Below are 22,185 nucleotides of genomic sequence, written 5' to 3'. Positions count from 1 at the left end.
TTCCTAAAACATGTGCAAACAAATGAAATTAATCACCTGAAACAGCTGAAAACAGCCAGTGTAAAATGGGAATTAATAAATACTTACTTTTTTTATTTGAACAAGTTACGCTTAAAAAAATTATTGAAGAGTTCAAATCATATATGTATATGACTCTTATAGTTACCTTTTATTTAACCATTTTAGTATGCATTAAAAACTAGCCTGGATGGACTTAAGTTTGCTGCTTGATTTGTAAGTTTACCACTGGATAATGTTAACAAATTAACTTGTTCGTACAAAAAAAAATAATTAAATAAACATTTTTTTTCGCTGAAAAATCTGAAAATTAAAAATTTTTCGAAACTAGAAGTTGATCACGTTTTTTGTGAGCTTAACATTTTTTCTGTTCGATGGTGGAGTTTGCCATCCTTTTAACAAAGGAAATGAACTGGAAAATCAAAAAAAAATCAAAAGTCCAGCTACAATAAACAAATTAGAGCCTGAACGAAATTTAAAACTGTTCCTAAAGAAACAAAAAACCAGCGCAACCTATCAAAGAGTCTGCACTACTTTCATTGACTTCTAATTATTACTTGGAAAACTATTGATTGCTTGAACTTGTAAAAAGCCGAGGAAAAGAACCGGCAACAGATCTTGCAAAAAAGTGCGGCGGACCCATTCTGCTGCAAGCCAGACAAGAATTCAGGCAGTTCACTGAGGTACTGAGACATTATTACTAAATTTCAGATAATCAAATTGAACACAAATAAGGTACTTAAAAAAAGGTAGGTATCAAAATAGTATTTTACTTGCAAAACCATAAGAAAATTATCCGAGCTTGATACAAGAAACATGAACACAAACATTGAAAAGGATAACTCGGAAAAAAAATAAATTATGAAAAAACTAGGTGAACATAAAGTTTTGTATGTCTCGATAAAAATTACCTAAGGGCCCAGCTGAAACTGGTGGTATGTGTTTGACATGTGTTTAATGAAATTGCTACAACGAAGTGGCACAAAAAATGTGATATCAAAAATTGGACTTTGCCCGAAAATTTATTTGTTTCTCTACTAAAATAAGTGAGATGATTAAAAATTTGTGAAATAAATCAGTTTTCAGAGATAACCTTTGTTTTACAAAAAATTAGGGAGTTGCCACTTCTGCAGGAACAATTGTTGCTACCGGTTCTTGAAATTGAACTTTTGATCTCAGATTTGGTGATATAAATTATAAAACTCTTTTTTAAAAAACGGTCAGAAGTACTAGAAAAACGAACAAAAGACTTTTTAAAAACCATAGCTTTTTGAGGTAAAATCAACGGTTGCCACTTAAGCACAGAAGATTCCCAAAACCAGGTTTCTTAATCGACGTAACTTGAGAAATGGCATGAGAGTTTTCGCGTAAAGTCAAAAAAGTCCTTCCAAAAACGGTTTAAGTTTCAAAATATTGAATTGTTTGAAGGTCAAAACTTTCTCAAGCAAACTGAGCATTGCAAACTTTAAAAAAAGGATTTCCAGAATTTGTTTTTTTTATTAAACCTATGATATCAGATTTGGCAGGATAGTTAGCAAGAAAAGACTTTTTTTGACTTTACGCGAAAACTCTCATGCCATTCCTCAAGTTAAGTTCAATCAAGAAACCCGGTTTTGGGAATCTTCTGTGCTTAAGTCGCAACAGCCAGATTTTTCATCAAAAAGTTTTGGTTTTTAGAAAGAACAATCAACAAATCAAAAATTTGACATTATCGAGAATCATTGCTTTGAGTGAAAAATTGGGCGTAGCCGTTTATCCAGAGCGGATTCACGCAATCTGATATTAAAATTGCACCCAAAATCCAAGATTTGTTAGAGCAGTTCTTCAGAAAAATTTTCAAAAACAAATGGTCAAAAATTCAAAACTTCCGAGGGACATAACTTTTTGAGTCAATTTTTAGAGTGGTAACTTTTTGCGTAAAAATATTGTGAGTGGTCCCTAAGGTAGGGGAGCTTCCCACTACTCGTTATCTCCATTAAATCCACAAAATTAGATATGAGAAGTTTGTTGTCGATAAAAGTCAAAAAAGTTCTCAAAACGGTCAAAACTGAAAAATTTAGCTCTTCCGAGGGAGATATAAATATTTCAATTTATACACTTTTTGAAAACCAGTAGAAATTTCTGAGAAAAACTGAAAATTTTTCCAATGAATGGAAATAATTTTTCTCAAATGAAAAAGAACAAATTTCACCAAACCGATTGGTAAAAATACAACCAGCTTGAGTGTTAAAAATGTGTTTCCATTGTAACGAACCAAAAATAAGTCATTAATGTCAATAAAAAAATAGGCCGAAATACTTTGAGCCGAGGAATTTTTTTTACCGAAACAAAAAACGGAAATACGAATTCAAGTTAAGTAAAATTAAAAATTATAGGATTAAGACAAACACTAAAAACAAAATTAAAAAAATGCGCGAGGCAAAAAAAAAAACGATTCCAAAATGTTACAACTGAGCCGACAACAGATACACATACAAACAGGTCTATATTCCCGATTGATAAAGCTTGCTAATCGAAAGCGTAATCATGATTACTGTTGCCGCTAACTCGATTGTAAATGTTTCAGTACAATAATATATCACCACACAGCATTAGGCATATTTTTCTCGGGGTTGATAATTTTGCGAGGAAAAAATCTGAAATGACTGCGCGGTTTGAAACATTGAAAGCCATCTTTAAGATTTCTGATAAAAAAAGCTAGTTTAAGGCCCTTTTAGATTTAACTACCGCAATGACAGCGTGAATGTTCGGAACGTTTGAACAATTTCACTAAATCTCTGTACTGAGAAATCTTTTAGTTGATTACAAACGCGCCAAACATACTTTAAAAATCGTAAGCCAACATTCAATTCCAAAATTAAGATAACAATAGGCTACAATTAGTAATTTAAAATAATAAAAAAACGCTACTAGTGAAAGGAGGTCAAAGTTATCATATTACACAACGAAATTTCAAACAAACAACTCAAATCAACTCACTAAGGCGACACAATCTACTCTCAGAATCAAGACAAATTATTCTCAAAATCAAGAATACAGTTGCCTCGCAAAAAGTGTCGGGTCTTTTGACTTATTCCGCCCAAAACTCTGGATCTCATTAAGAGAAATGAAAATACCCAAATATGCTGGGTTGAATTTGGTGAAAAGTCGGTAAAACAGCTCGAACAACGCAATTAAACAGTTCGAACGACGCAAACTTGTGCTGAGTAGAATAAGTTAAAGGACCCAAAGTATTTCTAGTTCAAAAGTGTTCAAGCAGTTGCAGCTTCAGCTGCAGCATTACTAGTATCCATTGTCTCTACGACACTATCTTTGATACCAGACGGGGCATCTTTTTCGGCGTTTCCGGTGGCTTTTTCATTAGCAGACTCGACAGCCGATTGCTGCTGATTATTTTCCTTATTCTGGATCTCAAAATCAGTCTCGAGGTTTTTCTGAGCCTCTTCATTATTCACTGTTGACTGTTCTCCGTTCGCCACATGTCCACTTGTAATCGTTTCCGAGTCTCCCCAGTCAATTGCAAAGCGTGTAACTCGAGCGTTCGTTGACAAGACGTTTCGTTCAAGCTGTAAATACATCATTTGAAATACCAACTTTTCTTGATATTCCCTTAGATAAGCCGGCATCTTTCGACAATTTGAAGCTCGATAGAATTCCAAAAGCTGATTAGGTCAAAACATAGACTCGACCGAATATCTTTTTTTTTGGTACTTACTAGTTCGTATTTGGGTTTTTCGGGCGGGTTCTCGTGCAACTCCAGCTCCTTGTACGAGTTAGACACGTAGTAGCCCACTCGGATGAACTCTTTTTCACGGTAAGAGCACGTGATCAGAACTATGGTCACGCCTACCACATCTTGGTCTGGGATGCGGCTGGGGTCAGGGCCAGGCACCTTAACAGTACAGTAATTTTAGATAAATCGTATCTACAATTAAACTGACCACGAAAAGCAAATGAATGCAATTGCTCAAAAAAGGATGAACTTGCAACATGAACTCAAATCACCTTATTTGTTAATACACCCCCACTTACTTTTTCGACCAATTATTCATGGCTTTAGAAGAACAGCCAACAGATAGTGCCTGAGTATCTCCAGAGATGCAATTCAAAATTGGAAGGAACTTCATTCTAAAAAATTTGTTGTATAACATAGAAAAAATTATTGAGAACATAGCCAACAGAGAGCTGGAAAAGAGTCAAAGAACGTGAGTAAACAGAAAAAAAAGGATGACATATTTTTTGAAAAATTGTCGAAACAAATATATGTCTTTAAAGTTCTTTGATTTCTTTTTCCTTTTCCGCCCATCTGCAGTTTTTTACTAGTAAATTTACTGTTCATATTTTCCGATCGTTATTATAAAAATTGACATGCGGGCTGTGTCAAACATATTTGGTCTCCATAATTAACCTTGAAAACCATTCGTTACACCATAAAATTGATGGTCGTGTGAGGTGGGGGAAAAGGAAAAAGAGCCTCTCTTTGAATTTCTAGAACAATTTATGACTGTCACTTTTTTGTCTCAAGTAACCCAATTTGAGAAAACTGGATCGAAGGGTAAATTTTTTTATTCCGCTGGGAAGTCTGAAAATTACATTCCACTTTCAAAACTTTCAAAGTAGATCACGTTTTTTTGACACTTTTGCTGTTCGATTGTGGAATGTTCCTTCCTTTCAACAAACTAAATGAAGAAAATTTAAAAACAATCATGAGTCAAACCGCAAAAAAGCAAATTTGAGCGTGAACAAAACTTGAGACTTTTCCTAAAAAAGAAAACAAAAAAGTCATCAGCACCTATATACGAGTCTTAACCATGTTCATCGACTCTTAAACATAGCCAACAGGCAGTCCGAAAAGAGTCAAGAAACGCTAAAAACAAAAGAACTTCAATTTTCAAATTTCAAAGGAAAAATATGGCCTTAAAGCTCTTTGAATTTCAAGAACAATTTATGATTTTCGGTAAAATTAACCCAATTTCAGATAAATTAATCAATAGTTAATTTTCTATTGCGCGGGTAATATCTGAAAACTAAATCCATGTTTGAAACTGGATTAAACTCACGTTTTTCGTGACTTAACAACTTCGCTGTTCGATTGTGGAGCTTGCTTTCAATTTAATAAAAGAAACTTATTGAAGAAAAAAAATCAGACAAAACGCGGAAAAAAAATCACATTTTAGAGCCAACAAATTCTAAGACTGTTCCTGAAAAAAATCATAACGACCATTATAAGAGTTTTCACTACGTTCATCAACTCTTCATAATACCAACTATCAAGCAAAAAACTTTGGCTTTCAGAGTCCGTCATAAATTGTTTCCTAGTAAGAAATTTTCTTAGCATTGCTTTTGTCAAAAATTGTATAACAGAGCTCATACTGCGGTTTCAATTAGCTCGGGATCAAAAATAACAGTGACATTGGTTCGATATTCTACCTCGAGTGTGAACATGTGCTTCCCGGCTGGCACAGGACCCACCAGTACACTGTCCAGGGTCTGGTCCAGTTTCTCACTCTCCGCAGATCCCACGTAGATGATCTTCCATTCAATGTCTACACAAAGTCATCCATGCAGGAAACTCATCATCTATTCAATCTATTCAATTGGTTTAAGCTCGTGGCATAAAATTGCGTTAAAATCATTGTGCGTTGATAAGAATCTAATAAAGTAGAATGCGTTATAGTCAATTATTACATACCATCCGGTAAGTCTTCGTGGCAGGCAAACGTGATTTCGAAGGAGAATGGGTCTAGGAAAGGGGCGGGGTTGTTCATCACCTTCACGTCGCAGATATTCACACCTTTAACCATATTGATCTGAAACGAAACATATTGACACTCAATTTCCGTGCGCTATTTTTGTACGTCCAATGTTTTCAATTGGCAAAAAAATTACGTTTACTAGCATTTAAATTTATATCTCTATAATTTAATACATATTGATATTTTAAGTGTAAAAGCTGTTTGAAACTTTTCATTATTTAAATAATTTTTGTTATATTGCATAACTCGGGAGAAATTATATTGCACATTTAGCAGCAATATGAAGGAAATAATTGCACGTTCGCATTGCGAATCTTAAAAAAACGACAAAACTCAGATGATCTTCAATCAATCGTCTTCAGTACGAGTTACTTCATGGCCGAAGAATCCGATCAGCTCTCGTTTCCAGAAAACCTTCTGAGCATCACTTTTAGCGTCATCGTCTCCCTTCCCATCTTCTTTGTGCTTGATGGGCGGTACAAAATTGTACCTGAAGATGGCAGTTCGTAGCTTCACTGGTCGCTCTTCACTCGTGAATGGATACTTGAACATATCCAGTAGTGATAGGATCTCCTTGTTGTTCGACAGAATACCCTGCAGCAAATTGCTCCACCAATCGGGTGGGTCGTGATTCTTCGCCGCCAAACTCGGCAGGAACCATGTTCGCCAATCCAGTCTTGGCAAATGACCAAACGGAACCCATTTAGGCTGATTGGTAATTCTACCCGGCTTGTATTTGAAGTCGATTTCTTTCCAATTTTGACAATCTGATGTTGCCAGAATAATCAGTTCATATCTCTCGGTTCGCATTGATCCAAACTTTCCATAGTAATTCGTAACTCGAAACGGCTTAAGAGCCTGATGACATTTATTTAGAAAAAACGGAGGATCCATATACTTTGAGCTCTGAATTAGAGGAGCAAGACATACAAAATTGTAGAAAAGAACTATAGCTATACCAAGTGTACCAATAATATGTTGCATTACAGTGATTGGTGGGACTGTTGCAGGCGTGAAAAACAGCCAATGTGAATCGTTTGTCAGACTGAGTGTTATACACACTGTCATCAGACCAAGGAATCCATAGTTACCCGATATATTAATCATCACCAGGAGTCCCATCGAGGCCAGCAGGCCTAACAACCTTGCCCAAGCCGGTCCGAAATACAGAAAAGGGACTCCAATTTCCACGAAAAAGGTCATGATTGTACTAAACTTATGAAACCAAGTAGGTAAGAAATGAAAGATCGGTGATAACGGATTTGGCAAAGGCTGTGTGTAGTAATGGTAACACATCGCTGTGAAATCTCGCCAGCACGCACTACCGAATATTTTGACCAGTCCACATGCAAGCATGATGCGAAACACATGAAATCTCAAAGTGATGATTTGAACAAAAGGATAAAACGAATCGAAGAGAGTTCCAAGCCAGAACAGAAAATCAAGTTCGATTAGGTTCCCGTCCATTTGCAGACTCAAGAAGGGTTCCGCGACCGATTTCAGAGACAGGTAACAAACTCCACAGACAAGAAATGATAATTTGGCGTAACAGTTGACGATCGCTAAAACGCTACAACCGATTCCCGCGTAAATAAGGAAAGCAAGGAACCAGTCCTCGTTGCAAAACCAGGTTAGACTTGGCACAGTGCAAAAAACTGCGATCCATTCTTTCCACGTTCTTGGACTCCCTTTATCTTTGGCCTCCCCCCAACATGCTTTAAGCACTTTCTTTTGGAACTGTTTGAGGGGAGATAGTCCGTGGGAAGAAATGAGACCCCTCCATTGGGTGAAGAAGGAGAGAAATGCGAGCAGATTGACCACTGCAATGCCTCTCTCAATGAGGAAGAGGACAACTTGTCCCTCCTGAAGCATAGCCTACATCTGAAACAGGGACATAAATTCTATCTTTCCCAGTTCACTATTTTACGACAATTACTTACATTTCAGCTGAGTGACTCTACATTTGTTCTAAAGACGCCAATTACATACATTCCTATGAGGGTGTGCCAGCAATAATACGCATATATTTTACCTCAGCCAATCAGAAAGGTCATTTTTTCTTTCCAAATCAGAAAAGTCATCTCAGAGATTTCTTTCCAAAATTGGGTGACTCATAGGTTCTGATGTGTTCGAAAAATCTAAATAAATGATCTATCGAAAAAACTTATCAATTTCACCCTCCAGTGCATGGTTTTCCACACTTGAGTGCATGGTTTGCTTCTGCTTGGAAAAAGCGATTTTTCCATTGTTCACTAAATGGAACGCTTCAATTATTCGAACTTGGATTTACAAAAAATAAGTACACTTCATTTCAATTAAACATTCATAAATCATCTAACTTAAAAATGAAATTAATTTACACTATAAAACATGAATTTAAACAAGCTAAGATTTCAATTGAAGAGCAAAACAGGGTTAGTTTTAATAAACAAGAATAAAAAGAACGATTTAGAACTTTCAGTATCTATGTACAAACTTTGAACTTGGTCAGATATTTCATACGAACATATCATAAAAGATATTGGCGTTCACAAATAATCCGGGAAAATGTTCCACATAATTCACTTGACTGAATTTGCACTTTTGTTATTACCACTTTCGTAGAGTAGCAAGGAACTATGGCGTGGAGCGTTTCCGCCCAATTTTGACTTCCTCGAAGTAACCTTATTGAGGGTTTGAATGCAATTGGTTTCTAATAAAATTGATTTCTAATACCATTTTCACATCATTTCAGCTATTTTTGTTACTATTAAAATTTGAATTGGGCAAAGTTGGACTAAATCAGACATTGAATGAATATATAGGAGACAAACTCAGGTTATAGGACCGCCAACATCCAATTTCCTGATCTAGTATAGCGACTTTGGGATCTATTACACGAATGATAAGTAACTGTTTTGGGCTGCCTTTCTCGGCAGGCAATGTAATTGCGGAAGCGTCAAAAGGTAGCAAAAAATGACAAACAGCAAGCATGAACAGCGGCGAAGAGAAATTTGGACTCATTCTGATTTTAAGCCGTCGGCAGAGCTCACTAACTAAACAGAGCGGATCAATTAATATTGTTATTTCTATCTAGCCTGAAATAGCACAAGATGATTTAGCTTAAGTATGAGTAGGCTGCGCTTGGTTTCTTCTCTTTGATTGGTTCTTCTTTTTAGGGTTAAGGCGGGGTGGATTCAGATTCAAGTGGGGAATTTGTTCACTCTCTACTTGAGGATGATGCTAGCTCGTAGAAGAGAACGTAGGCACTAGATGACACAAGGCGGCTCTCATGTAACTCCGATACCCTAAACATCACAGCTGTTTTGTACAACCAAAGTTACCCCAATAGAAGGCATCTGAGCTTAATATTCACAATCAACTATTTCCTGTTGATGATGTTGCCACACCACACTGCACAATAGATTTGGTTTTGAGGAAAAAGCGGTTTTGAAACCAACGTGTTGGTGGATTGGATTGAATCCAACGCGAAGTGGGTTGAAACCAACGAGGTGGTTTCAATCCAAAATCTTCGAACTTTGGATTGAATAATAAATCCATTGGTTTAGAGACATGAGAAAACACATTCAGGTTTGATAAAAGATAGTTTTACTTTTATCCAGCGAAATTTAAAAGATGTTATCGTTCAAAAAAATTGCGTTTACTTTGAGCGATATTTAAAAAAATTTCCTAGATATTTAATACCAGGTGCTATGCTTGTCTGAACACTTTTAGACAAAAGGTTTCCACCACAAAACAGTTTTCCGGCGTTTTTTCCCTCAAAATTAGCATCACTCAATTCTGCACTAATTACCCCTTTGATAATTTTTACTATAGCCATTTTTGACTGGCCATAAAAAATCTAAACGCCATTTTGACGCATATGATTTTAATAATGAGGGAGAAGACGCACCAGAAAACCCATTTTTCGTCGAGACCTTTCGAATAGCATTCAAAAACGGCAAAAACATCTCCTGTGGCCCAGAAAACGTTGCCAAATAAGATCTCTCGGCCGAGCTCGAAAATTTTGAAGAGGCTGGCCTAAATAAAACCCCACGAAACTGTTCATGCACCGTCAAAAAACTCCTGCGCACACCACTGATGCAAACATGAGGCAAAGTAGTTATTTCTTCAACAAGCAAATCGACAACTTTTTTTCCACGTTTCCACTGCAACATTTTTGCGATACAGCGCTTGAATTTCGCCACATGCTAGATGAAAGTTGAAAGTTTTGACAGACACTAGCCGGATCAAAATTTGCGAAATCTTGTTTGGATGGCGGTAAATAGCCAGAAGTAGTTTCAGAGGTGTTCTTGCAGTAGATTTATCCTCGCAAACAACCCAAACCGTTTGATCGCATGGACTAAAATTGTTTCTTTTGGAATCTGATGAGCTTGATTTACTCTTCATGTAGCGGGCAACGACAGAAAAAATGAAAGCGTTACTTGGTACGGCGCAACAAACAACCGTCATTATCTGTTTTGATGGTACATATAGTAAAATGCCTTGAACGCAGATACCAGAAAGTTGGAACAAAATTTAAGACACAACTGCTTAAAAGAATCCTGTGAGCATGAATCAGAGCAGCTATTTTACCAAAACATTTATCGGACCAGTTCTTTTGTTGGCATATTTCGATCATCAGAAAATATTTAGCTGTTTATTGACTACGGACCAAGTAACTACTTTTTTTAATCGTTTCTCCACTACATAAGGAGAAAGTCAAGCTAATCAGCTTCTAAACGAAACAATTTTAGCCCAAATACTCAAACTTTCTGGGTGGTTTTTGAGGATATTTGCACAGCAAGAACATCTCTGACACTGGTTATAAACTGGTTATTTTAACGATTCTCAAATTTTAATCCCACTAGATCGTGTTCAAATTTCATCTAGCTTGTGTGAAAATTTTACAAAGAAGCGAAGCTTCACTTCGCAAACACTAGCGAGAACACAAAAAGCAGCTCTAGAAAGTGCAATAAGAAAAAATAGAAATAAGCCTCGAATTAGCAAAAATTCGGCTATGTCTAGGCTTCGGTCTGCGACCTACTGCAACCAACATATTTTGAGTCTCACGCACTAACCACTCACGCTTAACCACCGACAAACACTAGTCACGAATAAAGCAGCTATATATGCTAATAAATTGCCAATGCTATTCGGCAAACAGGGCACCAAATACAAATAGACACAACTTTGCAAGTAATAACTTGTAATTTAACAAACTGAACGCATCCACACTAACTTTGCATGTAACAAATCGCAAAGCATAAAGCCACATTATGTATAAACTGTGGATTTCACAAAAATAAAAGATATATTGAGTTAGAAAATTTCTAAAATCGAGTTTTTATTATTGTTATGTTGTTTGAAACGCATAGCCTTTTTCGGTTGATTTGATGAATTAAAAATGCACCAACCGTGTTAACTTATTACGATTCGAATGTCAAAGCACATCGTATCAAAAAGCTGTAAAGGCGTTCATTCGCTGGGTGAAATAAATAAAAAAACTGAAACTTCTATGTCCCGTGACTGTACAAGAAATTACTTACAGTCTGTCGTTGAAACTGCTCCAATGCTTCCTCGTTTCTGACTTGCAGTAGGCCGTGTAGTGTCCGGAATAGGCAGTACCACTATGATTGGCCACTGCGAACAGGTTGTAAATGCAGTCGCTAGCAGTACCTGCACAATTAACAATACGATACTTCATTATTCAACATATTCACTTTCGCCCCTAGCTCACTAGTAACGTTGAGAAACTTGTGTTTTTCACTTATTGATCATATCACTACAAATTTTAACATTTCGACGCTTAATTGCAAATGAATAACCAGTAGGTAACTCAAACATCAAGAAGGAGACATTCGTTTCATTTCTCTCATGAATTACATTTTATGCCATTGTTGTCATTTACCGCAAACTGAAACTATCGCTATAGCGTTCACTCATTATTCCGAAGTATTTTTCTTTTAAGATAAGACACGCACGGTTATGTTTTTGTTCTGTACTGGCGAATTCTTCTAGACACAGCCCTGTAACTGGGAAGGCGACTTTGGTGTCTAGCTTGGAGAACCTGTTGCGCATGGAGAACCTCTTCAGGTGGATTACTAGAATCTTGGGAAACCTCTCGATGGTGAACTGCTTTGTGCATCGCTGCGGCTTCTTGCATTTAGCACAGCGCTGTAACATTACACAGCATTACAATTTGTATTCCCATTACATAGCACTACACTTTGAAATCCCCCAATTCTCTGAACTCAAAATTTTAGCGGTATTAAAGGCATAAAAATTGACAAGGAAAAAAAGCAACCCGCAAGAATTCTTATCGACCAAACTATTTTAAGGTGAAATATTGTACCCTTAGACTCAAATCCAGATAATTGTTGAAACTAAGGAACCAACCGGTTTGTCATAGCCATCTAGAGTTTCTTCGGAGGTGTATTCCCTCAAGCAGTCGTCTAAACTACAGTTGAAATAGTTCTGAAACAGAAACGAAGTAAACCAAAAGCAGAAGCGATAAAAACTGTTTTAATTGGGGGCGTAACGATAACCACGTGTGCCAATTAGCATGCGATGATTGTTTTAACTAGGTGTTAGATCAGACGAAAAACAAATAAGAATAAGTGAGCTCACAAACTTTAAAATGTGCGCGAATCAACTTTGAATTTTAACATGGGCATTTTACGCAATTGTGAGCAATGTTGGCTGAAAATTTCGATCTCAGGCATTAAAAAGATCCCAGGATATCAACAGCTCAAGCAAGATTTTTTAATAACACCCCATGCTTCATCTCACAACCCAACATCATTAATTCAACACTAAAAAGCAAAACAGTATTGTCTTTTTTCCAGGTCACAACACCTCGTATATTAAGGATCACAAATGGTCTCAAAGATGTTCATACAGCAAATCGCACGTTAAACAGCCAAATCTGGTCAATTGTTCACGCTGATATGTTTTTATTTAAATTATCACCGAGGTAAACATAGTAAATATCAATCAGGAAGTTCAATTTCAGCAGTGGAGATGAAGGGGAAAAGAGATAGAGCTTTGATACCTTTTTAGGTATTGGCAAGGATAGGTCGAAGTAGGGGTCGTATGTGAGTGACTCATAGCCACACACTTGGCATGTCAAGGTGCTCTTCAGCTGGCCCACGAACAGGTCGATGACAAAGCTCTTCTCCCGAGAGAGATACCTCGTCCACGACTCCTTCGCCTTCTGCGAGGGGCTGCAATTGCAAATACGTTGATAATATATTGGCAGAACTAGTGGAGTAATAAATAAAAGATGAACTCCAAAATGCACATCTGGTCTTTTTCTCTTTCACAAGTGCTACATGAATTTTCCGATAAGTTTCTCATATTTCAATTTATCCCGAGAATAAGCCACAGTAACAAAGAAGACCAGCTATAGTGAACTTACAGGAAAAGCTAACAGGAACTGAGACACGACATCGAAAAAGTAAAATCTAACAAATTCATGTAATGCATATTGCCAGCCCTTAGTTTGTATGCTCTTCAGTTGAACCATGAATCCATCGTCATAATTCAATTAGATCTACTGGAGTTAACGCACCTGTATTCGTCGGGGATATCATCTTTATAGTAAGGCTTTTTGGATACTTCATTGACGTCTTCATGGATGCCCTCCAGTAAGTAGACAAGCAGTTCCTGCGCGTCATGTTGGCTACAGAAACGCAGAAAAACGCGCAAATATTTCCATATTGATTGTGTTTCAGTATTTCCACATATTTTCATTTATTTCCAAAAGCTCAATTATTTACACTTCCACAGGAGATGAGATTCATACAACTTTGGATACAAAAGATAATTAAAATACTACCAGATTTTAGAAAAATCTATAAGAAAACTCGTAGTGAATTGCGCGCTCTGTCATATCGAAGCCATTTCGGCCTCCATTTGGAGGGTGAAAGTTTGATCGAAACAAAGGGACGTATTTGCAAACAAAAGCCAAAAAATAGAGCAACGAAAATAGTTTTTATATCCAGAAGAATACGGCAATAGCGGCGATTGATCAAGGGAGGAAAAAAACGGGCAATCCAAAACACGAGAAAAAAAACAAACATCAAAAACAATTTTTAAAAAAACTATGGTATTCGAATGCAGACTACCTGAACAACAGACAATTGCCTTAACCACTATGGTATTGCATCTTGCCTCAAATTAATGTCACGCACACTTTATTCTTATTATTCTTAGACATTAAGCATTAAACAATATGCTTTATGAAAGTGGATGTAGCTAGATCGTGCCTAGGAAATTAGACAAGAAATTAGACGACCGTAAAGAAACGGAATTTACGGACAACTAGTAGCCAAAAGATAATTTAAGTATAAACAAATTTCACGCGAGTTATTGTCTAAATTTCGTTATTTTCTGATTAAGAAAAATAAATAAACCGGTTTCTTAGCGAATACAGAATTCTAACCACAGATCTCACACTTAACATTTAGTTGCCTTAACTCCATTGCTCCTCAGCTTCTAATACTTTCACGTATGCGTTATTTTTGGATACCAGGCAGCAAAGAAAAAACCACAAAAAAACTAACAACCGGATATACAATGCTGACTTTAATTATCTGGACAGCACAAAAAAAGCCTGAAACTCTAAACACGTTTTCCTCAAATTGGGTAGACTTTAGACAAAATGCGATGAAAATAAAACAGTTAACAATTTTACCAGATATGGAGCAATTTCTTTAAAAAAACATCGCCCATAAATTTAACCTTCAAGAGTCTTTTTTGGTTGGTTTCATTTGGTCAAAGCCTACGAAAAGATGCTGGGGCAATTTGTGAATCAAATATTTCGAAACGGGTGCCTGACTCAACCCAGCGTTAATCGAGAAAGTAAAACTGTTTTATAGTCCGCCATATTCTTTTCAAATTATTCTAAGCAAAAACTATGCAAACCGGCGTATTTTGGCTACCTGACACTAAAACTTTTAAAACGCTCATTATGATTTGATTTATTCGAAAATTGACATAATAATTTTCAGAACAAAAATCGAGCCAAAAATTACCCAATTTTTTTTTCATCGCATTCTGTCTGAAGTTCACCCAATTCAAGAAAAACGCAATGAAAATCAGTTTTTTTTTCGTTTTGCCCGGATAATTCAAATCAGCAATGTAGCTAGCGCAAATTATTGCAGCCGATATAGCTCGATCATAGTTTAAAAATGAATGCACTACTCAAAAAACTTTTCGCTGAAAGTTGGCGACTTTGTTTCTGATGACTATTATAACTACACTAAGCTAACCCTCAAAGGCAAAGCCTATGATGATCGTTTGGTCTCCTAATAAAGTATTTTGAATTCTGGAACCAACGTTTTCTACAGGAAAAAAATCTAGTGCTCAATTGCCATGCGCGTGCTTATTGCGAGAGCAAAAGCAAAAAAAAAGTATAAGTTGTTTGTCAATTTTTCACCCCGCTGCGAAAGAACTGATAATCAGCTTCAAATAAGCTGAGATTGACTTAAATAAGAAAACTACACTTTTACAAAATTAGATACTTACACCCTTCTCTAACCATGCTAGCGTTAAATTCGTCTGAGAAGCCTTTCAAAAATATTTTGGAATCTGATCAATCTCTATGGAATCAGTGTCTTGGCGTCAATGACGCATAATTGTGTTGTGGTTCCTTATTTCAATAGGAAAATCTAGGCCTTATTTCGTTCCAACTATGTGAGAGGCCGAAAAAAAAACAATAAAATAAGATTTGTTTTCGTGAACGCCTGATTTTCTCCAGAGTTTTGCATGCACCTTAAAACTTGAGTGAACGTCATTGCATGCAACTTTTTACACAGGCGAAGCGAAGCTTCGCTGCACTTGTGATACAATTGGGGATAAGTATTTAAAAATTCTAAGATGTGGCAACTAAGCCGACAAGGCAGATGTTAACAAACTATAAGCCGACATTTTGTTTGAATCAGGCTAGCATTAAAATTCATCTGAAAAGCTTTTAAAAACCGTTTTCGAAAAAACTTTGGAATCTGATCAATCTCTATCGAATCACTATCGTGACGTCAATGGCTTTTAAATGATATATCACTCGACCTCGTATGACGCATATTTGAATTGCGGTGCCTTGCTTTAAGAGGAAAACCCTAGCAATCAATTGGACATAATAAAGTTTTTGAGCAAATGAAGAAGAAGAAAATATACGAAAACAAGGCTAGTAAAATTAAAAACAGCAGAACTAAATCAAAAACTGAAAGAAACTACAATGTAAATTGCGTACAGCAAACAAACAATACTTCGATGTGGCAATTAAGCCGACAAGACTGAAGTTGACAAATAATAAGCCAACATTTTGATTAAAACAGAATAATTCTTGTTTGAAAAAAAAGGTCCTGTCAGATTCGAAACCAGGACCTATGCCGATTCAGGTCTAATCGTTAAAAACTATTTACCAAAAAAAATTCGAGCACCCGGTTGCATTGCACTTGACTTACAATTGTAAGTCAAGTGTAAGTCAACCGGGTGCTCAAATTTTTTTTGATAAATTTTTGAAAAGTGAGATCGAGTTAAATCATTATCCAAGTAAATTGGTTCAAAGCAGATCAAAATTAGAAGAGAAACCCGAAACACCTCTTTTGCATACCTGAAGCATTGAAATAAATCAGAGTCACGCAGCATTTTCCGCCTTAGAAAAACAACAAAGCAAAAATTAACGCAGAAAGATAAAGACAACGACGCAATAAAATGAGCAGCTAGCATGTTGGTGTTTCACTAGTGCAGTAGAAAAATTCTGCTCAACTGAGAATATCTACCTGCTCCCTGCGAAAAGTGGAGCATATTTCGTCATTTGGCTTTTGAAATCTCGAAGGGCTGTGTATGTTTCTGATGACTCGTTGTTCCAACATTTGTTCACCAACTTGCAGAAGGCCTTGAACAACTTTCCCTTCATTTGACTGGATGAATTTACGATACTATTAGACGGTTCAGGTATGCATTTCTGCCTCAGAGCTTGGGTATGAATCAGACATTGAAGAATTGAGTTCATGAAGCAAGTATTCCCCAGGTTGTCCAGACCCGTCGTACCCTTGTCCTTCACTCTCGTTTGCTCCAGAGATACTCGTTGAAAGCTCGTGTTGATGCCATGCATGTTATGCAGCGACGAACTCCGAGTGGACGAGAAATTTCTCTAAACGCACCAAATTTACTTACAATTATATAACTCTTTGTACTGAAAAGATAATCCGCAGTAAGTTATTTTGGCGAGCGTACCACTTAAAATCTTGCTCTAACTTTTTCAATTACTTAAGCTGAGTAATCAGTAGCTCCATACAATTTGATAAAAAGCGTAGAAGCAGTAACTTACATCGCTAGAGATAGGGCGACTGGGAAGTGGTCGGGCGTAGCCACTCGTTCCGGTTCGCGAATGACTACCACTTCCCAAGTAACTACTGCTATAGGATGTACTATAGTATGACATGATTCATCGTCCAACTTCTCTCCAAGGGGGAAGTTTTCATGAAACGCCTGAAATTTAGATTACGTGGGTTACCATTTGTACCAAAATTACCTGCGCTGAATTCAAATAACTCTTTCCTACTGCACGACTCAAATGCCAGGCCTTAGAGCGATGATGAAGTCAAAAGCATTTACAATGTCAATTACTCGTGCAGGACTCGTACACTAGACTATCTTCCGTAAAATAGCTGACCACAAAGATCCGCAGAAAACAATTAGTTCCAAACTTCAGTGAGCCTTATTTTCAATCACTCGATCGAGAGAGGTCCTACCGTAACTTTTAACGTCACATTGAAAACACGTCAACACAATCATGACCCGTAATGGTTAATTAGACTAAATAACCGTTGGCAATTATCATTGATTGGCAAAATTCCAATGATCTATTAATTGGAAATGATTTTGACAATTTTTCAAACGCTGTTGTAAAACTTTTTTTAACAATTATTTATTTAAAGGTTTGAAATGGCACCTAATTTGAAAGACTAGTAACCTGCGCAAAAAAAATTACTATCACGGATAAGCGATAACTATAGAATCAAGAGTCGCAAAAATATTGAAGCAAAAAGAAGACAGGATGGTTGAATCTTATTCTCATACAAGAAGCCAGCATGATCTGCATCCACCTCGAGGTCTCAATATACACTGAAGATTAACAGTAAAGGAAATCACCGACCATTCACGCTTGGATTTGATTGAGTGGAACTGCCACCATTTAATTCGTGAAGGGTGAGCTGATTGATACGAAAGTTCACGAAACTGGACAAAATTTCAATGAGAACCTGTAGAAAGATATATGCAACGTCTCAGCAAGCAAGTCTAACACGTATAAACAACAGCGCAATCAGAAAAAAAATAATTATCATTATTGATGGTTGGACCAGATGAAAACATATACGTGAGCGTTAAAAGTGCTTAGACACAAGAAATTTTAGATGTCGCAACTAAACCTACAAGAGATAGGGATAGAGGCCGACAATAATCAGACAAACGATAGGCCGATCAACTTTATGAAACTGAAAAAATGTCCTGCCTGGATCCAAACAAAGGACCTTTGCGTCCCAGGCGTAGTCGTTTCCAACCAAATGGTCGCATATGCCGAGAAACTTGAATTGATTATTAATCAAGCAATCAAGTCATTCAATGATTCTTTTAAATTAGTTAAATAGATCTGATCTGTTCCGACGAACTGGGTAATTATTATTTTGGATGGCTATGAAGGTATTTTGGATGGCTCTTGACTATGAAGGTATTTTAGAGACCCAGTTAATGTGTACAAAAATTCTTTGCGATAGGTGTCAATAATAATAGAAAAATTTCGAATCGAAGAAAAATTTCCATCCAAAAAACACCGAAGACAAGAAAATAAGCATAACAGCTGGGCAGACTGCCACGGAACTTGCCACTTATGTTCAGAAACTAAAGATTTAGGAGGATGCTCCTGTTTTCTGCGCAAGAAAAATGTTCACCTAGATCTAATATGTATTGGCATTGTCTGCAGGAAAAACTCACTGCTAATCTTGCATGGACAAGTCAAAGCAGGTCCGAAACTGGAGATTATTCGAGTATTTTGGATTATCTTCAAAACAAAAATCACAAGAGAGACTCGGCCTCCGAATTGAACTCACCGTCAGCACATTTGAGCAAGAAGTAAATAATCTGAAAAAAAAACTGAAAATGATGCCAAGAACAAGCGTGAGAGACTGGCTAGCACTTCAATACAAAGACGCAGCAAACCGGGTTTACAACCGTGCCTCTAGCTCTGACTCAGTAGGCAGCGCGAAAAGATTTAGGGAAAAATCGACCGAAGCTTTTTCGAACGAACCAATGCCGAAACGAAGACAAAGTGAAGTGAGAACCGGACAAAAGGAGGTGAAATTTCAGGAGTAAAAAAAAATCCTAGACGCCATATACAACTAGGAAGACTCGATCCTAATGTAGAACAAGAAAAAGTTTAACATTTTGAAAAATGAATGGAGCGCAACTACTGCACATCAGGGAAGTAACAAGGGATGCAAGTATTTTTAGAAGCGATCATTAGGTTTTTGAAAGTTCTCATAGCAATTCCATCGATGATCTGAATTCAAGCCAGAACATACGCTGATAAATTGCTTTTTCTTGGGCAAGACTGCTTACGAATGGCTCAAAATTTTGAAAAACAAACTCAGGGAAAAGGACAATTCACGGATAACAAAAATAGGTTTGGTCTCCTAAATACTCGATCAAAAAATAAGAAAAGGGGTAAGCTAGCAAACGTCCGGCTAGCCAATAATTTTGATATTTACCGAAACAAGGGTTAAAGATCTTGACGATGATTTTTTGGTAACAAGGAGCTATGAAATTTCAAACCTGTAAATTTATGCAGAACCCGAAAAAAAGGAGTGGTGTTGCCTTGATTAGCAATTCGTTTTTAAAAACAACAGTAGATACGACACAGTAAAATGAATATTGGTAAATTTTGATCTTAACTTTTGAAACAAACAATTGCAAATTTATATTGAAATATGTGTATAGAACACCAAATGGATATTTCCGAAGTTTCATAATATTTCTGAATGAGACTTTGCTTCATCTATCACTGGAAAATGAAACAATTATACTTGGCAATTTCAATATACATTAAAATAACAGATTTTCTCCCAAATATAATCTGATGAATGACGCTTTGAAGAGTTTGGACTACAGCAACATGTTGAAGGGCCAAAGTAGAAACAAATGAATATATCGAACCTGATTATCGCTAGAAGTGGTTCCGATATCAGCCACTTAGCAATGGAAGAAGTAGATTTTTCTGATCATCACTTAGTCTCGTTTTCCTACACTGGAAGATCAAATTTTACAGGAAAAGCAATAAAATCATGTTCAGAAGTTACAAAAAGTGTGACTGGAATAAACAAGAAATCTTTGAAACCTCTCCATGAGCCAAGTAGCCATTGATCCAAATGACCAGCTGCCATCTTTTGTAAATACATTTGAACAAACTCTTGATACTTATCTCACAGTTCAGACAAAGACCAGGAACTCAAAACCTTTGCTTTTTTTCGACCGAGTATCAATCTGGAAAACGAAAGAGAAGCAAGCTGGATAGACTAGCCAGAAAAAAGCGCAAGAAAAAAGAAAAACTAAATTTAAATGCTCAAACAGTTCGGTATTAGAAATTATTTATCCTTAAAAAAAAAGAAACTACTTCCAGAAGAAATGTCGCGCGCAAATGTTGATATAACTAAGTTTAGGGCAATAACATTCTCCTCGGAATGAAACAAGGATGATCTATCCGAAATCTCAGGGTACTCGAAAAATTCTAGCTAGAAGATTTAATTCATTCTTTGCATCGAAAGTGGAATAGTTAACTAAAAACTACAATCCTGATTTATAAAAAAAATTTCATTTCAGTCTATCCGTCGACTACCCAAATTCTGAAAAACTTTGAAACGATTGATCTTGGAAGGCTATTAAAGCCGCGAATTATATCTCAAACGCAACTTCTTGCGATGTACTATCTACACAGGTCAAAAAGCTGATGAGCAGCTGGCAACAAGTACTACTTAACATAAATATATCCTTAGAAGAGAGCGTGTATCCTGACTGCTTCAAAGAAGCTGTAGTAGTACTAAAATTTAAAAAAAAAAGGAAAATGCTGGTTGCTGGTCAGGAAACATTGGCATCAAACAAACCTCTCTCAAATCTTTAATCGAATCTGCATAAAACGATCTAAGTTGTATAAAAACCTTCACTTGTTTAACTCCTTTCGTTTTGTCAAGGCAGAATGGCCGCTTAAGATTTTTTGCTATCTCTTCGTCTAGTCCTCGAAAAACTACCACAAATGTCCACAAGGTCTTTGTGATGAATTCTGCACTCATGGCCGCTATATACTTGTACGAAAATCATCACTGCAAATATTTGCGAAACAAATGGATTTCGGCTCCGGAAATTAGAAAAAAATTGGAAACAAGAAGTTATGACAAGAAAACAGAAAATCACACATACCGTCGGATACTAGATGGCGCTAAACAAAACTGATAATGATGATGATGAACCCGAAAAATATTTTGTTCCGATTCTATAACGCTTGCTAATCGCTAGCGTAACCATCATTGATGGTTGGACCAGATCGAATAAACAAAGGTGGCGTTGATGGCAATTTATATTGGAAATGATGAAGTCATAGGAGTAGTTCTTCTCACTTTTTCACTTTCTTGGGTATGACGCGTTCTTTGTATGACGCGTGATTGTGTTGTGGTACATTAATTTCTATGAGTGGTCGTAAGAAACATATTGAGATTTATGTTCGCGAATAACCGAGTGTCTCGGGAGAATTTGCAGGCCACTCTCGAGAAGGAACTTCTTTGTATATAACCTGTTAAAAGTTTGTATTGAGAAAAATTTTGGAAAACTGAGATCAACATAAATCATTACAAGCAAATTGGCTCAAAGCAGACTTAAAAAATGAAAAATCTGAAAAACTTTGTCATCCGGTACGGATCGATAAACTTATCATCGTTGCTATTTATTAATTTGATTAACATATTTATATATATTGTTTGGTCAGTTGACCTTGATACGGCTGCATGCCGACTTAAGATCATGATCAAGAGCTCAGACGATAATTTATGTTTCTGAACAACAGCTGTTTTATCCAACTCACATAAAGACTACGTTTATCAATCCGATCGGATTCATTATAATCACGCTCATACATTGAGGTATGACATGGCGCAGTCAGCAGGATACTCGAAAAAGCCGCTCAATATAAACCCATTCTGGGAGAAAGCCTCAGCCGAGCCACCACTGGAATGGTCGAAGTGGGCAGCGATTTTTGAGATCGCAGTATTTGCAAAAGACGGGATTAAAGTAAAAAATCTTCAAAGAAATAAACCTCAGCTCGTCGAGCCTACAGAACCTATATACGAGGTCGAAATAAATGGAGAAACAGAACCTCAAA

At 36.6% G+C, this 22,185-nt stretch overlaps 3 protein-coding genes and 1 non-coding gene across 4 annotated transcripts; 1 reads left to right on the top strand and 3 right to left on the bottom strand.

Annotated features, from left to right (window-relative positions):
- Window positions 1-2,849: 2,849 nt before the first annotated feature.
- On the bottom strand, window positions 2,850-5,824 carry LOC134845949 (histone chaperone asf1b-A-like). Its single transcript, XM_063863089.1, has 4 exons — window positions 5,711-5,824; window positions 5,449-5,564; window positions 3,734-3,910; window positions 2,850-3,584 (listed from the first exon to the last, which is right to left on the bottom strand). The coding sequence occupies exons 1-4, from the start codon at window positions 5,820-5,822 to the stop codon at window positions 3,270-3,272; spliced, it is 720 nt and encodes a 239-aa protein (XP_063719159.1). The 5' UTR covers window positions 5,823-5,824; the 3' UTR covers window positions 2,850-3,269.
- On the top strand, window positions 4,234-4,306 carry LOC134857351 (small nucleolar RNA R160). Its single transcript, XR_010164908.1, has one exon. It is a non-coding gene; the product is annotated as a small nucleolar RNA R160 (small nucleolar RNA).
- A 120-nt stretch (window positions 5,825-5,944) lies between the features above and the next one.
- Window positions 5,945-7,651, bottom strand: LOC134856818 (lipase maturation factor 2-like). Its single transcript, XM_063873099.1, has one exon. The coding sequence runs from the start codon at window positions 7,644-7,646 to the stop codon at window positions 6,123-6,125; it is 1,524 nt and encodes a 507-aa protein (XP_063729169.1). The 5' UTR covers window positions 7,647-7,651; the 3' UTR covers window positions 5,945-6,122.
- A 419-nt stretch (window positions 7,652-8,070) lies between these two features.
- On the bottom strand, window positions 8,071-17,262 carry LOC134845940 (ubiquitin carboxyl-terminal hydrolase 2-like). The gene is made up of 8 exons (XM_063863078.1): window positions 17,092-17,262; window positions 16,541-16,914; window positions 13,327-13,437; window positions 12,808-12,979; window positions 12,153-12,230; window positions 11,738-11,930; window positions 11,303-11,432; window positions 8,071-9,061 (listed from the first exon to the last, which is right to left on the bottom strand). Exons 1-8 carry the CDS (start codon window positions 17,203-17,205, stop codon window positions 8,974-8,976), a joined length of 1,260 nt encoding a protein of 419 aa, XP_063719148.1. The 5' UTR covers window positions 17,206-17,262; the 3' UTR covers window positions 8,071-8,973.
- Between the last annotated feature and the right edge of the window lie 4,923 nt (window positions 17,263-22,185).

This window comes from Symsagittifera roscoffensis, chromosome 1 (assembly GCF_963678635.1).
Source record: "Symsagittifera roscoffensis chromosome 1, txSymRosc1.1, whole genome shotgun sequence".
NCBI classification, from domain to species: Eukaryota; Metazoa; Xenacoelomorpha; order Acoela; family Convolutidae; genus Symsagittifera; species Symsagittifera roscoffensis.
Note: the sequence above shows the minus strand (reverse complement) of the source record. Positions and strands in the feature narration are given on the sequence as shown.